This window comes from Antechinus flavipes, chromosome 5, assembly GCF_016432865.1.
Source record: "Antechinus flavipes isolate AdamAnt ecotype Samford, QLD, Australia chromosome 5, AdamAnt_v2, whole genome shotgun sequence".
Lineage (NCBI taxonomy): Eukaryota > Metazoa > Chordata > Mammalia > Dasyuromorphia > Dasyuridae > Antechinus > Antechinus flavipes.
In genome coordinates this window covers 54,262,866-54,282,390 of record NC_067402.1, presented here as the reverse complement: position 1 = coordinate 54,282,390, position 19,525 = coordinate 54,262,866, and the positions used below count along the sequence as shown (strand labels likewise).

Below are 19,525 nucleotides of genomic sequence, written 5' to 3'. Positions count from 1 at the left end.
AAAAGGAAAAAAAGAAATATGCAAAAAAAATGCTGCTAAGGAGAAAAAAATCCATAAAATCAAAATAGGCTAAATATAAAAAAATAGGAATGATCATCTAACCCAGATGGCCTATTTTTGCACACTTGGAAGAAAATCTATATAGATGAATATTTAAAAGTAACTTCAAACCAAGGCATTTCTCTTACTTCCTTAACATGCAGAAAATCTTTTGCTTCGAACGAGATGGCCATGCCTGGTACCGGGACATCATCCTCGTGGGCTGCGCTATAGCTGACATTGGTCCGCACTGCAAACGCAACAGGTTTTGTCTGTAGGAAAAAAAAAAAAAAAGAGGCAGGATTGATTTCTCTACTTAGCTCTTAAAAATCAAGAAGTGGTGAATACTGAAAAAAAAGTTCTTGCATTTTGTTCAAGTTCTAAAGTTCAATTCATATTCAATTCGTGCTTTTACAAATATTTTGGTTTTGGGGGGCAGATTTCTGACAATATTAAAACTTCCTAGTACCTCAATTCTTGCCCCCCTTAAAACATTACTGGTAATAAAGGTGTTGAAATATTACTGAAATAACATTTTCTAATGTGACCTAATAGTATATAGCTCAAAAATATAAGTACCACAGGCACTCCATTAATAGAAAACAATGTTCATCACACTGCCCAACGCTAAAATCATCTCCTTTATGACTCTTCACTGTTAATAAACAGACAATTAAATTAATAAAGAAGTACAAGTGTTCTTTAAACAAAAATAGATGGAGAATTCACTTGGGTTTTTGTAGACAGTCTCTCCAGCAGCTTCAGAATATAAGGAATGCAACCATCTTGACTAAATTATGCTATTACTCTCTGAGCTTACCCTCAGGGTTCTAGCCAAAGTGGAAATGATTGCTATTTACACTCAATCTGAATCAATCACGACCAAAATAATGACCTAGGACCTATTGGTGGCCAATTAGAATCAGATTGGAAGGACACAGTCTATGAAATTCACTCTAATTCTGTAGAACATACAAGAATTAAAAAATCTGAAAGTCAGTTCATAGTGTCATTAACCAAGCCCAGATGAACTTGCCAGAGTTGGAGAGAAGTTTACTACTTCACCTTCTACTAAAATGCTAGTGTTGGAGGAGCCCCTCCACCAATTAGAGTCAGTTTGTATGATTAGAATAAGATTTTTCATGTTAGCAAAGCCTTCCATGAATCTTAAGGATCATTCCTTTTTCTTCTTATTGTTATTCTTGGCGAAGAAAACATGAAGTTTGAGATTGGGAGACTTTCCATTCATGATACTTTTAAGCCAGAGGTTCTTAACATAGGGTCCATTAAATTATTTTCTTAATATTTTTATAATCCTGTTTTAATATGTTTAGTTTTCTTTGTAATCAATTGTATTTTATACATTTAAAAATTATTATGAAAAAGACTAGCTGACCTCAGGAGGCTTTAAATATATCTATGACCCAACATTAGTATTTGCTATTATTGCTAGAGTTCTTTTAGTCTCAAATATGGAAGCTTTATTAGATTTGCTCAGGTTAAAGACCTCAGCACTAAATTATCCTGGTGGCTGATTGAATTTCCTCAGAAATGCCTTCCAACCATCCGGCTTTAACAAGGTCTGATCTTGCGTATTGCACAAAGCCCAATGTCCTGGTTGTGTTCACTTTCTCTACAGATAAATTATGTTCAAGGATGTGACAGTCAGGGATAGATTTATTTATTTATTTATTTACTTTTTGGTGTTGGTGAGGAGGGAGGACAGAGAAGTAGGAAGGAGAGAGGATGCAGGAAGAAAATGAAGGTTAAGAATGAGATCAGAAAAGGCACCTGAAAATATTAAAACTATTTTTTCCTTACAAATTTTTTTCCTTTTCTTTTTTTTTCCCCTCCCTAGGCATCTACATTTCTAATTACATATATTTATTCTATTACCTTTTTAAGGAGTAACCCCTGGGGAAGACTTCTGTGGCTAAAATACTGCTTTGCCTAAAGAAAGATACTTATGTGTTATTCATTAAGTGGTGAGTACCATAGGACATCAAGAAGGCACAGTGAAAAGGAGGTGTTATGAGGAAGTTGAGTTCTCTTACGACAACTGTGGGCAGTGCCATAAGATGGTTTTCATAGGAAAAAAATATGCGTGAGACTGATCAAACAATGGGCTCGTTCCATTAGAGAATATTAGTTGTCTAGGAAATATATTCAAAGACTATCGTGTTCTGTATTCATTTTCTCATAACTTCTCAGTTATTATTATGTGTTGAAAATAGAGCAAGTAAAGATTTAATCTTTACATTTGTTGTGTAGAAAATGGAATAGAAAGAGATTAAGTCTTTATACTTAGCCCACTAAATGGTAGTTTTAAGCAAATAATAACTAGTTATCAGTCTCCTATTAAAGCACTGACCAACTTCCTTCCAGACCATTACTCAGCAAACACTGATTGGGAGTTAGTTCCATGCGCCAGGAACTATATTAGATGCAGGAGACATGAAGTTAAAAATGAAACAATCCCGGCCCTCATGGAGGTCACAGTCCAATGAGGGATCCAAGGCTGACTCTATTGTGTCATGTTGGCTCTCACATTTACTGTGAAATATATTTTATAGTAGTAAAAACCTGTCTGAAACTCTTTAAGCCACATTTCTTTTCTTGCTTTAAAATATATACGTGTGTGCGCGCGCGCAAGTATATAAAATCTTAATTTTCTTATCCATTATGAATAGTAAAGGAAACATAATTTTCATTTAAGATAGTAAAAAATGATATCCTTAGAGATGAGCCAAAGCCATACAGTTAACCATTATCTGAATTTTACTTTTCATTTGACTGATTTAATATTTTTTATGTTTAATATAGTAGTCTGTTTAACACAGCAGTCTGTTATTAAAACATTTTAATAAAATGAAAAAATAAAACTTATTTTATTATGCAATAGCTAATTATATTGTTAAGATATTTAACCCTGGCTATCCTTTCTAGTTGCATTGTCTCTCATGCCCTCCTGGCCAACACACTGGCTCCAAAAGAGGAGTCATTTTCCTTGTTCCTTTAGTGACATTTTCCCAGCAATCTGTCATCCTTTTGAATTTCTTCTATCACCCCACTTCAAGTCTTAAAGTCATTTTAAGCCAGTTACCTTGCTATCTTCCCTCCTTTCTCAAAAGTTCAACATCTAGCTCACTGTGTTGCTCTTTGCTCTTACATTTTGGGATTCCAACATACACAAACCCCCTGTTGTTCTCCTCGTGGATAATTAACCCACTTAGATTTTTTTTTTAATGACATAGGTGTTCTCTTCTCTTCTTTTTCTGTCTCTGTCTCTTTCTTTCTGTTTCTCTCTCTCTCTGTGCATGTCTCTCTGTCTCTGTTTGTCTGTCTCCCCCCAACCCCCCCATCCCAATTTCCAGTCTATTCTGTATCCTCTCAGTCTCCTTTGTGGATCAACAACCATATCTCTAATTTCTCTTTTCCATCCCCTCCCCCCAATCTCTATTCTATGTCCTCTTCCTCTGTAAAAATACCTTCCCTGGCTTGTTGACCACCTTAGGTCCCTTTCTTTAGATATGTCTATAAAAACGATTCCCAGATTTATATATCTAGTCCTAGTCTCTCTCCTGAGTTCCAGTCATTAAAAACTGGGTATCACAAAAGTATTTTAAACTCACAATATCTATAGAACAGGTGTTCTTAACCTAAAAACTAGAGCTAATCATAAAGAGATTCCAGGAACTCAGTGAGCTCAGATGGAGGGAAAAGTGACATCTTTATTTTTATCAAACTCTAACATAAATTTATCCTTTCCTTCTTAGTTCAGCATAATTTTTTAAAAAAATGTTACATTATGAAAATTTATCCATTACTACCATTTCATGAAAGATTTCTTATAACCAAGTAAAATAGTTAAGTAGAAATGACAATACAAGTGACATCTGAAAATGCATGTACCATGTCATATCTGTAGCAACCTTTCCTCATTTGCACCCTATTATTTAAAAAAAAAAACAGAAAAGAATAACAAATTTCTTGTAACAAGCATGTATGGTCAAGCAAAATAAATACCCTTAATTGTTATATAAAAAAAAACCTGTCTTATTTTGCATTCTAAATCTATCACAGTTCTGTAATGGACAACAAGGTTTTCCATCTATCCACTGCGATCATGAATGGTCATTATATTAAGCATAGTTCTTACAGCTTTCGAAGTTTATTTTTTCACAATGTTGTATGAATTGTTTTTCTGCTCATTTCATTTTTTATCAGTTCACAAATATCCTCAGTGTATAAACACTCATGGAAAATTTTTGTGGTGGCAAAAAATTGAAAAATGAGAGGATGCCCATCATTTTAGGAATGGCTGAATAAGTCACATTATATAAATATGATGGAATACTACTGAGATATAAGAAGTTGGGATATGGATGATTTTTCAAAGACATGGAAAGACTTAAATAAACAGCTGTCAAGTAAAGAAAGCAGAACCAGAGGGGCAATTTGTACTTTGACATCAATTTTATAAAAATACTGTTTTGTGAAGGGATTCAAAAACTCTAACATACTGCCAAAAGGGTCTACCATCCCTTCTCCCCAAAAAAAGGTTAAGAATCCCTGCCATAACAACTCAATTTCTTTCTCCAAAGTGTTAGGGCAACACAATCCAATCACTCAAATTCCCATTCTTGGAGACATCCCTGACTCTTCAGTTCCCATATCAATTTGTTGCCAAATCCTCAATTTTGATTTCAAAATGTACCCAGTCTTAGGGGTATCTATCCCCTTTCCTCCCCAAGTTAAGGCCTTTATCTCACAATGGCTCAATTTGTCCATAACCTGGTTTCAACCCCTTTTTCAGTAATTACCTATGAATCCCCTTCATGCACTTTAGGCTTCAGTAAAACTGGCCTTCTTGCTGTTACTCATGCTACTCTGTTTCCTGTCTCCTTGTCCTTGAACAGGGAATCATCAGTGCTGTGCACCTGAGCCAGGAGATTTGAAGGATGGAATGTGATTTCACTAGGGTAGGAAAAGAATGTGTGCGAGTGGGAATCTAATCACGAGGGAAGATGGGAGGATGCCCAGAGATAATGGAATGGAGATGAACATAATGATAAAGTACTCTAAAAGGATGGAATTTGAAAGAAGGAAAAAACCTGCTAAGTGATGATGACCTGAAACTAATTCAATCCAATTCAATCCCCACATCATTTATTAAGGTCTCTTATGGGAAGGACATTCACTGTGCTAGAAAAATAGAAAGAAAAAAGCAAAAACAACCTGTGATCATGAGGGACTTGATTTTTCTTGTGACATATCCCAAAAGATAAATATATATGTGATAAACTGAGGTAGGAAGAGAGAACTATCAATTTCGGAGTTCTGGTAATATTTCTTTTTTTTTATTAAAGCCTTTTATTTTCAAAACATATGCATAGATAATTTCCAACATTCACCCTTGCCCTTTTTACTCCAAATTTTTTTTCTCCATGCCTTCTCCCTACCCCTTCCCCAAGTTGACAAGTAGTCCAATATAAGTTAAACATGTGCAATTCTTCTATACGTATTTTTCCAATTATCATGCTGCACAGAAAAATAAGATCAAAAAGGGAAAAAATGAGAAAGAAAACAAAATACAAACAAACAACAAAAAGAATGAAAATACTATGTTGCAATCCACACTCAGCGCCTTGCCCCACCATCCGAGTCCTCTCTCTGACTCGGTTCATCCCAAGATTATTGGAACAGGACTGAATGATCTCACTGTTGAAAAGAGCCCCGTCCATCAGAATTGATCATCTTACAATCATGTTGTTGCTGTGTATAATGATCTCCTGGTTCTGCTCATTTTATTCAGCATCAGTTCATGTAAGTCTCTCTAGGAATCTCTGAAATCATCCTGCTAATCATGTCTTATAGAACAATGATATTCCATAACATTCATATGTGATGACTTATTCTGTCATTCCCCAACTGATGGGCATCCACTCAATTTCCAGTTTCTTGCCACAACAAAAAGGACTGCTTCTGGTAATATTTCTTATAAGGAAATGGCACATGAGAAGACCCCCAAAGGAAACCAGGGAACTGGAGACAGAGGTGAGGGTAAATGGACATGGAGAACAACCTTAGACACGGAGGCAGTAGATGGAATGCCAAGTTGAAGGAGCAAAAGAGGCCATTTAGTTGGGAATGTACCTTGAATCTAGTGGAGTATTATGCAAGAGTCTAGAAAGGTAAACGAGCCAGATTATGAAGGGCTATAAAGGCCAAGCTGTGAGGAGTTAATTTTTTTTCTTTTTAGAAGCAATAGAAAACCACTGAAAATTCATAAGCAGTGGAATGCTTTTAATCAAAGGTCTCAAAGCATCAGAGAATGGCTGTTTATTACTTTCCCATGTGTGAGAGAGAAATAAGTGAAGGAATAGTTAGTGTTGGAGAGCTAGCTGTCCAATGTAGGATTTTCAGGAGAGAAATCAGTTAAAGGAAGTATTTGTGGGAAAAGTATTGGTTTTCAAGACATTTCCAAAGGACTCATGATGAAAAAATCCTATCAACTTTCAGGGAGAGAACTAATGAATTCTTGGTGCCAACGGAAGCATTTATTAAAACTCTGAGTTTGGGTTTTCTTTAGCACTATGGCTAATATAGAAATATGTTTTGCATGACTTCACATATATAATCAATATCATTTTGCTTGCCTTCTCAAGGTATGGGGGAAGGGAAAGAGGGAGAGAGAATTTGGAATTCAAAATTAAAAAAAGAATGTTAAAAATTTTAGACATCTAATTGGGAAATATTCAATGAAATAAATTATATATACATTATATATATGTACATGCACACAAACATATAAATACATAATCTATGTGTATGTATATATCTGCTGTGAACTCAGACACCAGAAAATTAAGCTCTTAAAGACTTTTTTGATAAAACAAGACCAAAAGATCTTGAGATAACTCCAAAGAAATAATTTTAGGACATGGTTTTTTGGGTGCTCAAAGACCTCCTCCCCAATCTTCTGGGTTCAATGTAATATTCAAGAGAGCTGCCAGATTTGATTTCTAGAGAAGTAGAACATGTTTATACCAAATTCAAATCAATTTGGAGACTTTGAGCCAATGATGACTTTGAAATCTAAATATCTCAGTAGACAGAATATTCCATGTATGATTTTTCTCAATTTATAAAACTTTGGAGTTAATTTGAGGTCAATTAATCTTTAATGAGAAGATTTAGTATCAATTACACATTTTAGTATATGTTCCAAAGAATCAGTATTCAGAGAACTTTTCAATAGAAAGACTTCACAATTGTGTTGAAGACTATGTCTATGAAAGTATAGAATGATCAATATTGCTAACTAGATAAATATATCAAAATTAATTTTCAGGCTTGTTGCTTTTTCTGTTCTGAAAATATTTCTTTTCTTTATCCATTTATGATTCTTTTCCATCACATTTATTTTCACAAGTGTGGGAATTCAGTAAAAGATATATCATCTTTAATGATTATCTTCTCAAATGTTGCCTTTCGTCTACTCAATTACCATCAAAATATCACTTGGAGGAAATTTGTTAATCTTTAATAGTGGATATTTTCTATAATAGTTTAATTTCAGCCATTACCAAAGTAATCTGGTTCAGTAAATGAAGACATTAAGTATTTGCATCTAAAGACAATAAAACATCTCCTTTTTTATTGTATATATAGCTTATTTATATATAGTTTTTTGTGTGTTCTCTTCCCTCATTGTACCACCTTGAAATGTGGTACTGAGTTTTGTTTTTCCTTGTGCTTGGCAATTAATGGTTGCTTAATAAATGTCTATTGATTGTTTATTTACATCCATCTCTTGACTTACATATGGTACTTTGAACCAATTAACACAATTGTTTGAGACATTCCCTCTCTCTTCAATTGACCTAAATAGAAAAGTGCTAGGCATCTTATGCAAACTCAATTTAACATTGTCTAATTAGTTTTTTTATTAAATTAAATCAATAGTTTTTGCTGATCACCTATAACATGCATAATATTGTTAAACACTATGGGGAATACATAAATATTATTAGAGTCACTCTTAGAAAATGAAATGATATCTGATTATTTTTTCTTTTCAAATCTAAGACTGCAGCTAATTTATTCTCATCTCTTTTTTGTATGTATTATGGCTATCTTTCACTTTAATTAAAAAAAAAAAACCTGTTTCTTGGGAGAGTTTCTTCATCTTTTTTTTTTTTTTTCAGTCTCCAGGACTCACTTGAAAGAAGAATACCACAAGCATAAGCTTTCCAAAGTTCCTAAATTAAGGAATGTACAAATGACAAAAATCTATTTATATTCCCACAGAGGACTTTGTGTGATGATATGGAATACTAAAATTATATGAAATTTGACTCACATTGTGTTGGTCATCAGGCATGCTTCCTGAAAGAACCATTAAAACTGAAAAAAGTCATTAATGGAACTAGGTTTTATTTATTTATTTTTTTGGCATTTATTTGTAAAGAGAATAATTCTTTGAGAACTTTCTTCTTAATAATTCTTCTTATGTAAAAAAGATGTTTCCTTAAGAAAGTTGATGTGTTCCAACATTGCAGTAAATGCTAAAGTAATTATGTAACATGTTCTTACAGAGATCTCAGTCCACATCAGAAAGACCAATCATTTTTTTAAACAAACAATATTCTTTAAAAATAAAAACACAGGAAAAGAAACTTAAAAAAAAACCCCACCAGACAGAAAATAGTGCTACGAAGGCTGTTACTTCAAGCCTTCCATTTGCTACAATGTTTCTTTGTTGAGTCTTGATCTAATTAAAATTTTTTGTACTTCTTATTAATAGCTAACATTTAGATAGCATTGACTAAGTGGCAGGTACCCTGCTAAGTGTTTTACAAATCTAAGTGTTTTTACAAATATTATCACAATTAATCCTTACAACAATCCTGGGAGGTCATGCTATTATTATCCCCACTTTAGAGATAAGGAAATTGAGGCGAGTAGCAGTGAAGTGACTTGCCTAGGATCACTTAGCTAGGAAGTATCTGTGGCTACATTTGAACTCGGATGTCCCTGATTCCAGGACCAGAATTCTATCTCCTGAGCCACCAAATAGCTCTAACCCAAGAACAACAATAATCAACGAACACTATCGAACACCAGGAGCTAAGCCCTTGGACTAGGGGATACTTAACCAGATACTAGACTCAAGATCTAGTATAGAAAGATAATGAAGAGTTTAAAGGAATCTGGATGTCATCATTGTTTTTTTTTTTTTTTGGTCAGGAGCTTACAGTAACTCATCACTAATTATGGAAATGGAAGTGGGGCAAGGAGGGTTACATTCTATATAATAACTGACTTTTGATATTACAAAGCATTTTATAGATATTACCTCATTATCTCATGTGACTGAAAGTAATCTGAAAAATGTAAACACCCTATTATTTTACATTTGAATTCAACCAGCTAGGACTTGAGACTCTATACTTGCAACTAGACACTGTTTAACAGTTTACCAAGTTTAGTCTTCAGTTCTTGAAAGAAAAATGTCTAGAATTTGAAAATTTCACCAATGCTGGGCATATAGTGGCTACTTAAATGTCTGTTGTTGAAATGCACTTGTTTTTCTATAGCTGGATTATAAAAAAGACAGCATTGTAGAAAAATTTAAGTACAAAACTAGGGACAATATGGAAGAATTTATAATGTCATTTTTCTTTTTGATTTGTATATTTGTCATGGAATAAATGCAACCCACTGGATGTCAATTCTATTAGCTAAAGAGATTAGGGAGCTAATGAGGATTTTTGAACAGTGAAATGATAGATTTCATTTCTCTTAGATTTAGACTCTTAGATTTAGAGTTAGAAGTGACTTTGGGGGTCATAGAGTCTAAAGGTGTCACATACTCTTTGAGCAAAGTGTTGCTTTAATTAAATTATAATATATTTAGAAATATTTAACAAAATAAAACAAAACAGATATTATTGTGCAGTTTTCTCAGTCATCACATGATCACAGGGATCCTCAGATACATTTTAGTGGCTTCCATTTGATTCTGAGTTTGAAATTACTGATATAGTCCACCTCCTTATTTTACAGATACCAAGGCACAGGGAGGTGAACAGATTTGCCCAGAGTGTTAGTATTATATTAGTGACAGAAGCAAGATTTGAACCCAATTCCTTTGAGTCTAAATCCTATACTATTTTTTCCAGTATCATTTATCAAGACAAATGAGAAACATATTATTCAGAAGGACCATCTTCCAGAAATGGTAGGGATGCTGGTACTTCTTGCAATTGTCCATACATACTCACTGAGTCACAGAGAGCTGAAGCACTAGCTAAGCTGTGAAAATCCTAAGGTTTTCCCAGGCAGCTGCCCTGGTGCTTCATTGAAAACCTTCTCTTTGATAATCTGAGTGATATACTAGTATCATGTAACATTCCATGCCTTGTCCTACTGCTTATTCATGCTGTAAAAACTGTGATGTTGGAGAATTATTCTTAGAATATGTGGAATTTTCAATAGGAATTCTGAAAAAATTCAGGGGGTTTTGGATAATCCAAATGAACTGCCAGTTTCTGAGCAGTTAAATAACTTACTAGCTGGCCTTCGCCATCTTGGGGTATAGAACAAAACTGACTTTAGTAAAGAAGGTCAACAGACAATGATTATTTAAGGAAGAGCCTGTACTCCTTGTTGTGTCCTATATAAGGCCCTTATACCCCGTTTAGACATAACTCAAGACAGAGATGATGAATACTCACATAGTTTTCCTTTAAACTAGTAGCACAAGTCATATGTCTGTCCACTTTGCCACAACTACTTCCCTTTGGGGTAGCAGAAGGAATGAACAGAAGCTTCTGGGGGCAAAACACAGAACCTGTCTATACCTGATGGATGCCTAGATTTTCTCATCAATCCTAGATTTTCTCATCAATTGAAACTCCTCTCTCAGAAAATCATCAAGGATTTCCCAATTGGAATTTGTCCATTTCCAAATTTCCTAAATAGACTTTCCCAATTCTCAATTTGATTCTATTAGACCAAATCCCAAACACACTCTTCTTCCATCTCATATTTCTCTAGCTAACCTTAATATTAGGTAATACTGCCTTCTCCTTCTACTGGATCTTTGCTTCTCAAACTTTATCATCTTAGGATCCCTTTATGTTGTTAAAAATTGAGGACTCCCAGGAACTTTTGTTAATGCAGGCTATATCTATCAGCATTTATCCTACTAGAAATCAAAAGTGAAAACCTCATTTATCTACTAATTCATTTAAAGTAACAATAATAAATCCATGACACACTAACACAAATAATAATAAAAACCCCTTAAACTTTCCCAAACAAAAATAAACTAGTAGTAGAATGGCAATGTTATATATTTTTGCAAATCTCTTTAATGTTTGACTTAGAAGAAGATAGCTTGATTCTCATATATGCTTCTTCCTTTATTCAATATGAGATGATATGTTCTTTTGATTGAAGTATATGAAAAAAATCTGGCCTCACAGATAGGTGGTCAGAAAAGTAAAGATTATTTTTACTAGGCAAACAACATCTTAACATTATTAGGAAAATAGTTCTGATATCACAAATGACACTCTGACAACTGAAACACTACGATAATACAACACTATTATAGTTACAGTATTACTATTTTTCTACTCCTGTGGCTTCAGACATAGAAAATTCTTCTGGCTTTCTTTCTACTTCTCTGACGACTATTACAATTTTTCTTTACTGGTTTTTCATCTTCAGGGAAGCTACATAAACAATCTAGTTAGTAAAGACAATTTCATTCAGAACCTGTTCCTCACCATAAGAATAAAATCCTGCTCTTTTAAAATTTGTTCTAATAAGATGTTTAATGAAAATAAGCTCAACTGGCTTATTTTCTTTATGTTTTTCAACTGGGAAATTTCAAATGGCTAAACGTAAAATCTATTGGGGAGGATGTGCACATTCTAAATATTTGAAGAGAATTAAAAATACAGATGAGTAGAAAAAATAGAAGTTTAAAAAATATATTTTATATGTCCTTGAATGTGGAATATCAAGATAAATACAAATTCAGATGGATAAGATCAATCTTGAAAGAATTCAGAAAAAAAATTAAAAAGAGAACAGTGAAAATTAAATCGCTAAGAACTAATCCCCAAGAGAAAAAATTTAAGTAATTGGGACAACTTAATTTAGAGAAAAGAAAATTCCCCAAATAATTCAACTGAATACACAGAGTAGAGATATCATATTAGTTTGAGCAATAGAGAAGAGAGAGTTGAAGAAAAAAGCATTATAATTGAGAGGAAATAGGAAAATACTGACAATATAGGAGAAAAGCAACTCTTTACCATGCATTAAAGGTATTATATGAAATGCAAAGAAAATATAACTTAAAAAAGAATTTTAAAATACAAGTAACATTTGAAAAAACAGGTTTTTTTCCCCATGTATTATCCAAGATATCTCTGGGGAGAACTGAAGTTTTGATCCTTCTTATATACCCTTTATAATAGGACTTTAACCCTGTTGTTGAAAAGCATTGGGTACCATGACTCTAATGATGGCATGTATGACCAGGCAAAGGATACTTTTGGTACTTGGCTTTTCAAGAGTCTTTTTTTAAGGGACCCACATGTGCAAAAATGTTTGTAGCAACCCTTTTCATAGTGGCAAGAAATTGGAAACTGAGTGGATGCCCATCAGTTGGAGGATGGCTGAATAAGTTATGGTATATGGACATTATGGAATATTATTGTTCTATAAGAAATGAACCACAAGATGATTTTAGAGAGCCCTGGAGAGACTTATATGAACTGATGCTAAGTAAAATGAGCAGAACCCGGAAATCATTGTACATGGCAGGAACAAGATTATATGATGCTCAATTCTGATGAACGTAATTTTTTCCAACAATGAGATGATTCAGACCAGTTCCAATGATCTTGTGATCTATACCCAGAAAGGACTGCAGGAACTAAATGTGGATCACAACATAAAACACTCTCACTCTTTTTGTTGTTGTTCGCTTGCATTTTGTTTTCTTACTCATTTACTTTCCTTTTTTGATCTGATTTTTCTTGTGCAGCAAGAGAATTGTATATGTTTATACATATTGGATTTAACATTTATTTTAACATGTTTAACATATGCTGGATAGCCTGCCATCTAGGGAAGGGGTGGGGGTGGGGGCAAGGAGGAGAAAATCTGAAACACAAGGCTATGCAAGGGTCAGTGTTGTCAAATTATCCATGCTTATGTTTTTAAAAATAAAAAGCTTTATTAAAAAATAAAAATAAAAAAAAGAAAGTCACTCACTATTAAAAAAATAGCTACTATTTACCATATTTTAAAAAAAGTCTTTTTTTTATTTTTAGATGAATTAAGAAAAATAATTATTCAATAGCAGTCTACATATAACCCAAAATGGATCCTTTATTGCCTGTGTAACTTTAGGCAATCATTTAGCTTCCCTGGTTCTCACTTTCCTCACTTGTAATAAGGGGGTTGGGGCTAATTGGCCTGTGGAGACCTTTCTAACTCTCTGTATAAGGCAAGCATTGTTACACATTCCAGTTCTGTTTTATCTGGACATTTCCCTCTTCCCCATGCCTGTTTTGTCTATTCAGAGGTAGGAAACACTTTAAGAGAAGGAAGGTTGAAAACTAGTGACCAATCAGGAAATTTTGATTCAAGGATAGGATAGAAAACTATTAAAGACAATCAAAAGATTTTTTATGTTGCTGTTATTGCTGAAAACTCTACAGAATAGAGAAGAAGCAAAGTTTAGTCAGGTAGAAAAGACTAAACAAGATGAGGGGCAAGGTTAAAGGACAATAGATCTCACGTCACAAACTTCCACTTCCAACTGTTTGCACTAATTTAAGCTCTGCCAAAATATTTGAGTCTGTTTTGAAGATACTGTACTTAGCCTCCCAGGTTTAAGTCAAACAAAACTCTTAGTACAAAGGAACCAAGAGAAAGAAAACATAAACAATCTTGCATAATTTTTGATCATGAAAACCGTAAGGATTAAATGACTAAATGTGCAGATGTTGGAGTGTGGAGGAAAACAGAGATTACTGAATTGAAAAAACAATATGTGTCTCCAAATGTTTGTCAGCAAGCACTTTATAAATGCTTTCTAGAATTTGTTTAGAATGCTTCTTGACAAATTCTCTGCAGTGTATAATTTTCTAAATAAGTACTGAACAGACATTTCAAAATAGTACAAATGCAAAGCAATAGTTTCAAAAACAAAAACGACCACTGCTTTCACTTTTTTCTTTCATTTAATCCATTTCTTGCAACTGAATGCACAGCTCTACTGGAACAATATTTTGAATGAAAAAATTTTTCCACGGGTCTGGACACCATACCTCTGAGTTGAAAGGGACATCAGAGTAATCCAGTTTATATACTTGGCTCCTCTTTACATCAGCCCAAACAAGGGGTCTTCAGTTTCATATAGAAGACTTTCAGTAATGGGCAAGGGCATAACAAGAGTGTCTCAGACAATCTTTGCAGAATGTCTTGTGGGAGCAATAGTGTAATTAGACCACAAAGCACAATAAAGGGATCAATGTGTAATAACACTAGAAAGGTAGGTTGGACTCAGATTGCATTTAAAATGCTATTAAAAAGAGAAGGTTATGTTTTGTGCTGGAGGCAATGGGAAGCCAACAAAATGTTGGTTTTTAAATAACTGACAAGTTTTGTTTTTGTGTCTTTTAAATTCCCATGCCCCTTTCAAGACCTATTCTTTATATTTAAAAATGTTTTTCCTTTTATTAATCCAATCATCTACTCTTCCTTCCCACTGAGCAAAAACAAATAAACAAAAAGCAGAAAAACTAAGCTCTCAACACATAGATATATTATACATACAAATTCTCACAATGTCCATGTAGGTTTCTTACTGAATTCCATTTATTAATTAGTCAATTTATTTATTTGTTTGATTTTTTTGGTTTGCTGAGGCAATTGGGTTAAGTGACTTGCCCAGGGTCACCCAGCTAGGAAGTGTTAAGTGTCTGAGGCCACATTTGAATTCAGGTCCTCCTGACTTCAGGGCTGGTGCTCTATCCACTATGCTACCTAGCTGCCCCTCCTTAATGAATTTTAAAGTTATCATCTCTCCTGTAAGAAGTGAGTGGTATGCAGTTTTATTCTTTTGGATTTATCATTGCATTGATCAGAGTTGCTGTTTAAGGAATAGAATGATTAGACATATGCCTTATCATCTACATGGAAGATGGTTTAGTTAATGGAGATAAGGCAGAGAACAATGAGAGACTTTTCAGCAGCCCATGCCAGGGGTGACAAGAATATGAACTAGAGTAGTGGCTAAATAAGGAGAAGTGGAGAGAAACTATGGAGGTAGAATTGATAAAGTTAAGCAATGGATATATTAAAGGGAATAGAAAGGAAAAAGAAGCTGGGGATGACCAAGGCTTTGAACAGGACTGAATGGAAAACTGGTGGCGCCATCAACAAATCTAAGTTATTCCACTATATCCTGGACTCAGTCTCAAGGCTTGTGCCTCTTTAAGAAAATAACCATTTCCTGTGAATGTCAGTGGGAATGCATCAATTACCTTTTCAAGAAGACTAATTGTGCTTCAATTATCTAAGATACAGGCTGAGATCATGCTCCTCCAGGCAATCATGCATGCAGTAAAAGTATGGTACAGAAGAGCAGAAAAATACTAGGACATTTGAAATCATTAGATGTAGAATCAACCTCAGTTTTTCCATGTATTAGTTACATGAACACAGCCAAGTTCTTTTACTTTCTGGGCCTCCATTTCCTGATCTATATATTGAGGAGACTGGACTAGATGGTCTCTAAAGTTACACAGAGCTCTGAAAATCCTGGGATTTTTAATATCCTAGGTAAAATCTGGCTTTTTAAAAAAAAAAAGGAAATGTAAACATGAAATTTAATTAGAGAGGGAGGATAGTAACAATAATAAAAAGGCTGCAATGCACACATACATGCATGTGTACACTCATAACTTTGGAGAAAAAATTAAAGGATAACCTCATGAAAAATGAATTACTTCTGGAAAAAAGTGCTTGAGTTGTTTTCCCAGTTGTGATGATATATTCTGAGTTATCTAAACGCTCTCTGGCTTTTTAGGCTTAGGTATGAAATGACTGTGGACTACCACCCACCCACTCACAAAGCCACCCTATTCCCCCCAGCTTATAATTATTGAACAACTGCATCTAAACATACTGATTTATCTTATTACACATTCACCAAATGATGACCTTCCCTTACTCTTGGGAAATTTCAGCTACATTAACCCCATTCATAACCCTGAGCTTAACTCATATTTCTACCTAGTTTTCAAGAAGAAAAAAAAAACACACCAAAACATAGCATTCAGGGCAGCTAGGTAGTGCAGTAGATAGAGCACCAGCCTTGAAGTCAGGAGGACCCAAATTCAAATCTAATCTCAGACACTTAACACTTTCTAGCTAGGTGACTCTAGGCTTAACTTAACCCCAATTGCTTAGCAAAAAAAAAAAAAAAATAATAATAATAATTAAAAAAACCTATAGCTTTCAAATTAATTGAACACTGCTATTTTTCTGAGGTGCAATTTGTTGGGTAATGTTTACAAGCTACCTTTTACTATCGTGTTACATTGTTGAATATCATAAGTATACATATAATGTAACATAAAAACAACTTTGCTCAGTAAAATCCTCTTTATTTAATGGTATTTGTGTAAAGGAAAGGCTGCCTTTTAATAATATTTTAACAATGATCATCAAACTTATATGTAATTTTTAATTGATATTTTATTGCTCTTAACTCATTAACAAAGGCAGAGAGACACATGCTGGCCTTTTGTAACAAAAATTATTAATTGGAAAAATTTTAAAATAAAATACTTAGTATCAACTGTCAACTTTCATTTTAATGGAAGCCTTGGTCCTGAGCCATCTATAAAAGAGTGGACTTTATTGTACTTACATGGTGTCTTTTTAGTAAAGAGTTCAAAGCATTATACTTAATGTGAAAATCTGCTCTACATTGTGCTTGAACTATTCCTATGTGTCTTAGCTTCCTAACTAGACTGTGTATTCCTTTTTTTTAAAAAAAAAAAAGGAAATGTAAACATGAAATTTAATTAGAGAGGGAGGATAGTAACAATAATAAAAAGGCTGCAATGCACACATACATGCATGTGTACACTCATAACTTTGGAGAAAAAATTAAAGGATAACCTCATGAAAAATGAATTACTTCTGGAAAAAAGTGCTTGAGTTGTTTTCCCAGTTGTGATGATATATTCTGAGTTATCTAAACGCTCTCTGGCTTTTTAGGCTTAGGTATGAAATGACTGTGGACTACCATCCACCCACTCACAAAGCCACCCTATTCCCCCCAGCTTATAATTATTGAACAACTGCATCTAAACATACTGATTTATCTTATTACACATTCACCAAATGATGACCTTCCCTTACTCTTGGGAAATTTCAGCTACATTAACCCCATTCATAACCCTGAGCTTAACTCATATTTCTACATAGTTTTCAAGAAGAAAAAAAAAACACACCAAAACATAGCATTCAGGGCAGCTAGGTAGTGCAGTAGATAGAGCACCAGCCTTGAAGTCAGGAGGACCCAAATTCAAATCTAATCTCAGACACTTAACACTTTCTAGCTAGGTGACTCTAGGCTTAACTTAACCCCAATTGCTTAGCAAAAAAAAAAAAAAATAATAATAATAATAATTTAAAAAAACCTATAGCTTTCAAATTAATTGAACACTGCTATTTTTCTGAGGTGCAATTTGTTGGGTAATGTTTACAAGCTACCTTTTACTATCGTGTTACATTGTTGAATATCATAAGTATACATATAATGTAACATAAAAACAACTTTGCTCAGTAAAATCCTCTTTATTTAATGGTATTTGTGTAAAGGAAAGGCTGCCTTTTAATAATATTTTAACAATGATCATCAAACTTATATGTAATTTTTAATTGATATTTTATTGCTCTTAACTCATTAACAAAGGCAGAGAGACACATGCTGGCCTTTTGTAACAAAAATTATTAATTGGAAAAATTTTAAAATAAAATACTTAGTATCAACTGTCAACTTTCATTTTAATGGAAGCCTTGGTCCTGAGCCATCTATAAAAGAGTGGACTTTATTGTACTTACATGGTGTCTTTTTAGTAAAGAGTTCAAAGCATTATACTTAATGTGAAAATCTGCTCTACATTGTGCTTGAACTATTCCTATGTGTCTTAGCTTCCTAACTAGACTGTGTATTCCTTTTTTTAAAAAAAAAAAATTATTTTTTAAAACTGTGTATTCCTAAAGAATAGGTGCCATATTTGGCTACAACTGCAAAAACCATTCTCAACTTAGTCTCTTATTTAAAAGGTCAGGAAATTGGGATTTTGAGAAACTCAGAGAGCAGTGTTTGGGCAAGATTTGAACTCAAACTCTCCAATTTAGTTTTACTTTGTTTAAATAAGTTTCTGGTAAAATGGTCCTTTTTTTTTTTTTTTTTTAAATGGCTGACTTTTTGTTCATGGTTACTAAGTTTATTTTAAAAACATTATTAGGCATCACTATGTACAAGGAATTCTGCTGGGTGCTGGGGATACAAAAATAAATATGAAACAGATCTCGTTCTCAAGAAATTATATATATATATATATGTGTGTGTATATTTTTTTTCCTCTACTGCTAGCACAAGTAGCCCAGAAATCATCCTGTTGAACCCAGACCTTTTCCCACAAATTCTCAAACGGACATTGCCATGCTGATACCGAGTTTGAAAGTAATTTATCCATTAGCTTGTTTTGAATTATGGTCCCTCAATATCTGACTCATTCCTTTATTTCCTATTCATTGTCCTCACTCCAGGCATTCCATTTTTTATTTCCTCCCACACATTCTCTTTCTTTGTATTAAATATTCACTTCCCAGATTTCCCATACATTTTGATTGTATCTCTAAATCCATTGGAGAGGAAATCTACAAATCTAACCCCAAGGAAGGGCAAGTTTAGGCCAAATGTTATGGTTAAGAACAATATATCTCTATATTCTTGCTATTTTACGTGGAGTAGAGATTCGCTATAAAAGGTAATTTTTCATTAAGTTCAAAAAATACTTTAGGTAAAAAATGTGATCTAGCCCACTCATTGCCAAAGTAGTTATCTCTAAAAATTCATATATGCCTTAAATAGTATAAGTTCTTTACTTTTTTAAAAGAGAAATTTCAATAGAACTGTGTCTCTAGTATCTCACCTAATTTCTAAATGAATTGTTATATTTGAATGCCAAAGTCAATATCCTTTCATATAATAAACCATAATATGTTTATTCTGTAAAGACAACAGAATTAGTTACAAAATGGAAAAGCTGAAATTTTCTTTCACCTTTAAGCATTTGCTAATTATTTATCTGATTTACTAAACCTTGTTTTTTTATAGCTGTTCCTTCTACTGCTTCCACTGACC

General features: G+C 33.6%; 1 protein-coding gene across 6 annotated transcripts in view; it reads right to left on the bottom strand.

Annotated features, from left to right (window-relative positions):
• Window positions 1-19,525, bottom strand: part of CACNB2 (calcium voltage-gated channel auxiliary subunit beta 2) — a 383,626-nt gene that overhangs the window by 40,466 nt on the left and 323,635 nt on the right. For all 6 annotated transcript variants that reach the window (XM_052000736.1, XM_052000730.1, XM_052000732.1 and 3 more), the window contains one exon: window positions 189-311. In XM_052000736.1, the coding sequence (XP_051856696.1) occupies window positions 189-311 (123 nt within the window). The remainder of the gene's footprint in view (window positions 1-188; window positions 312-19,525) is intronic.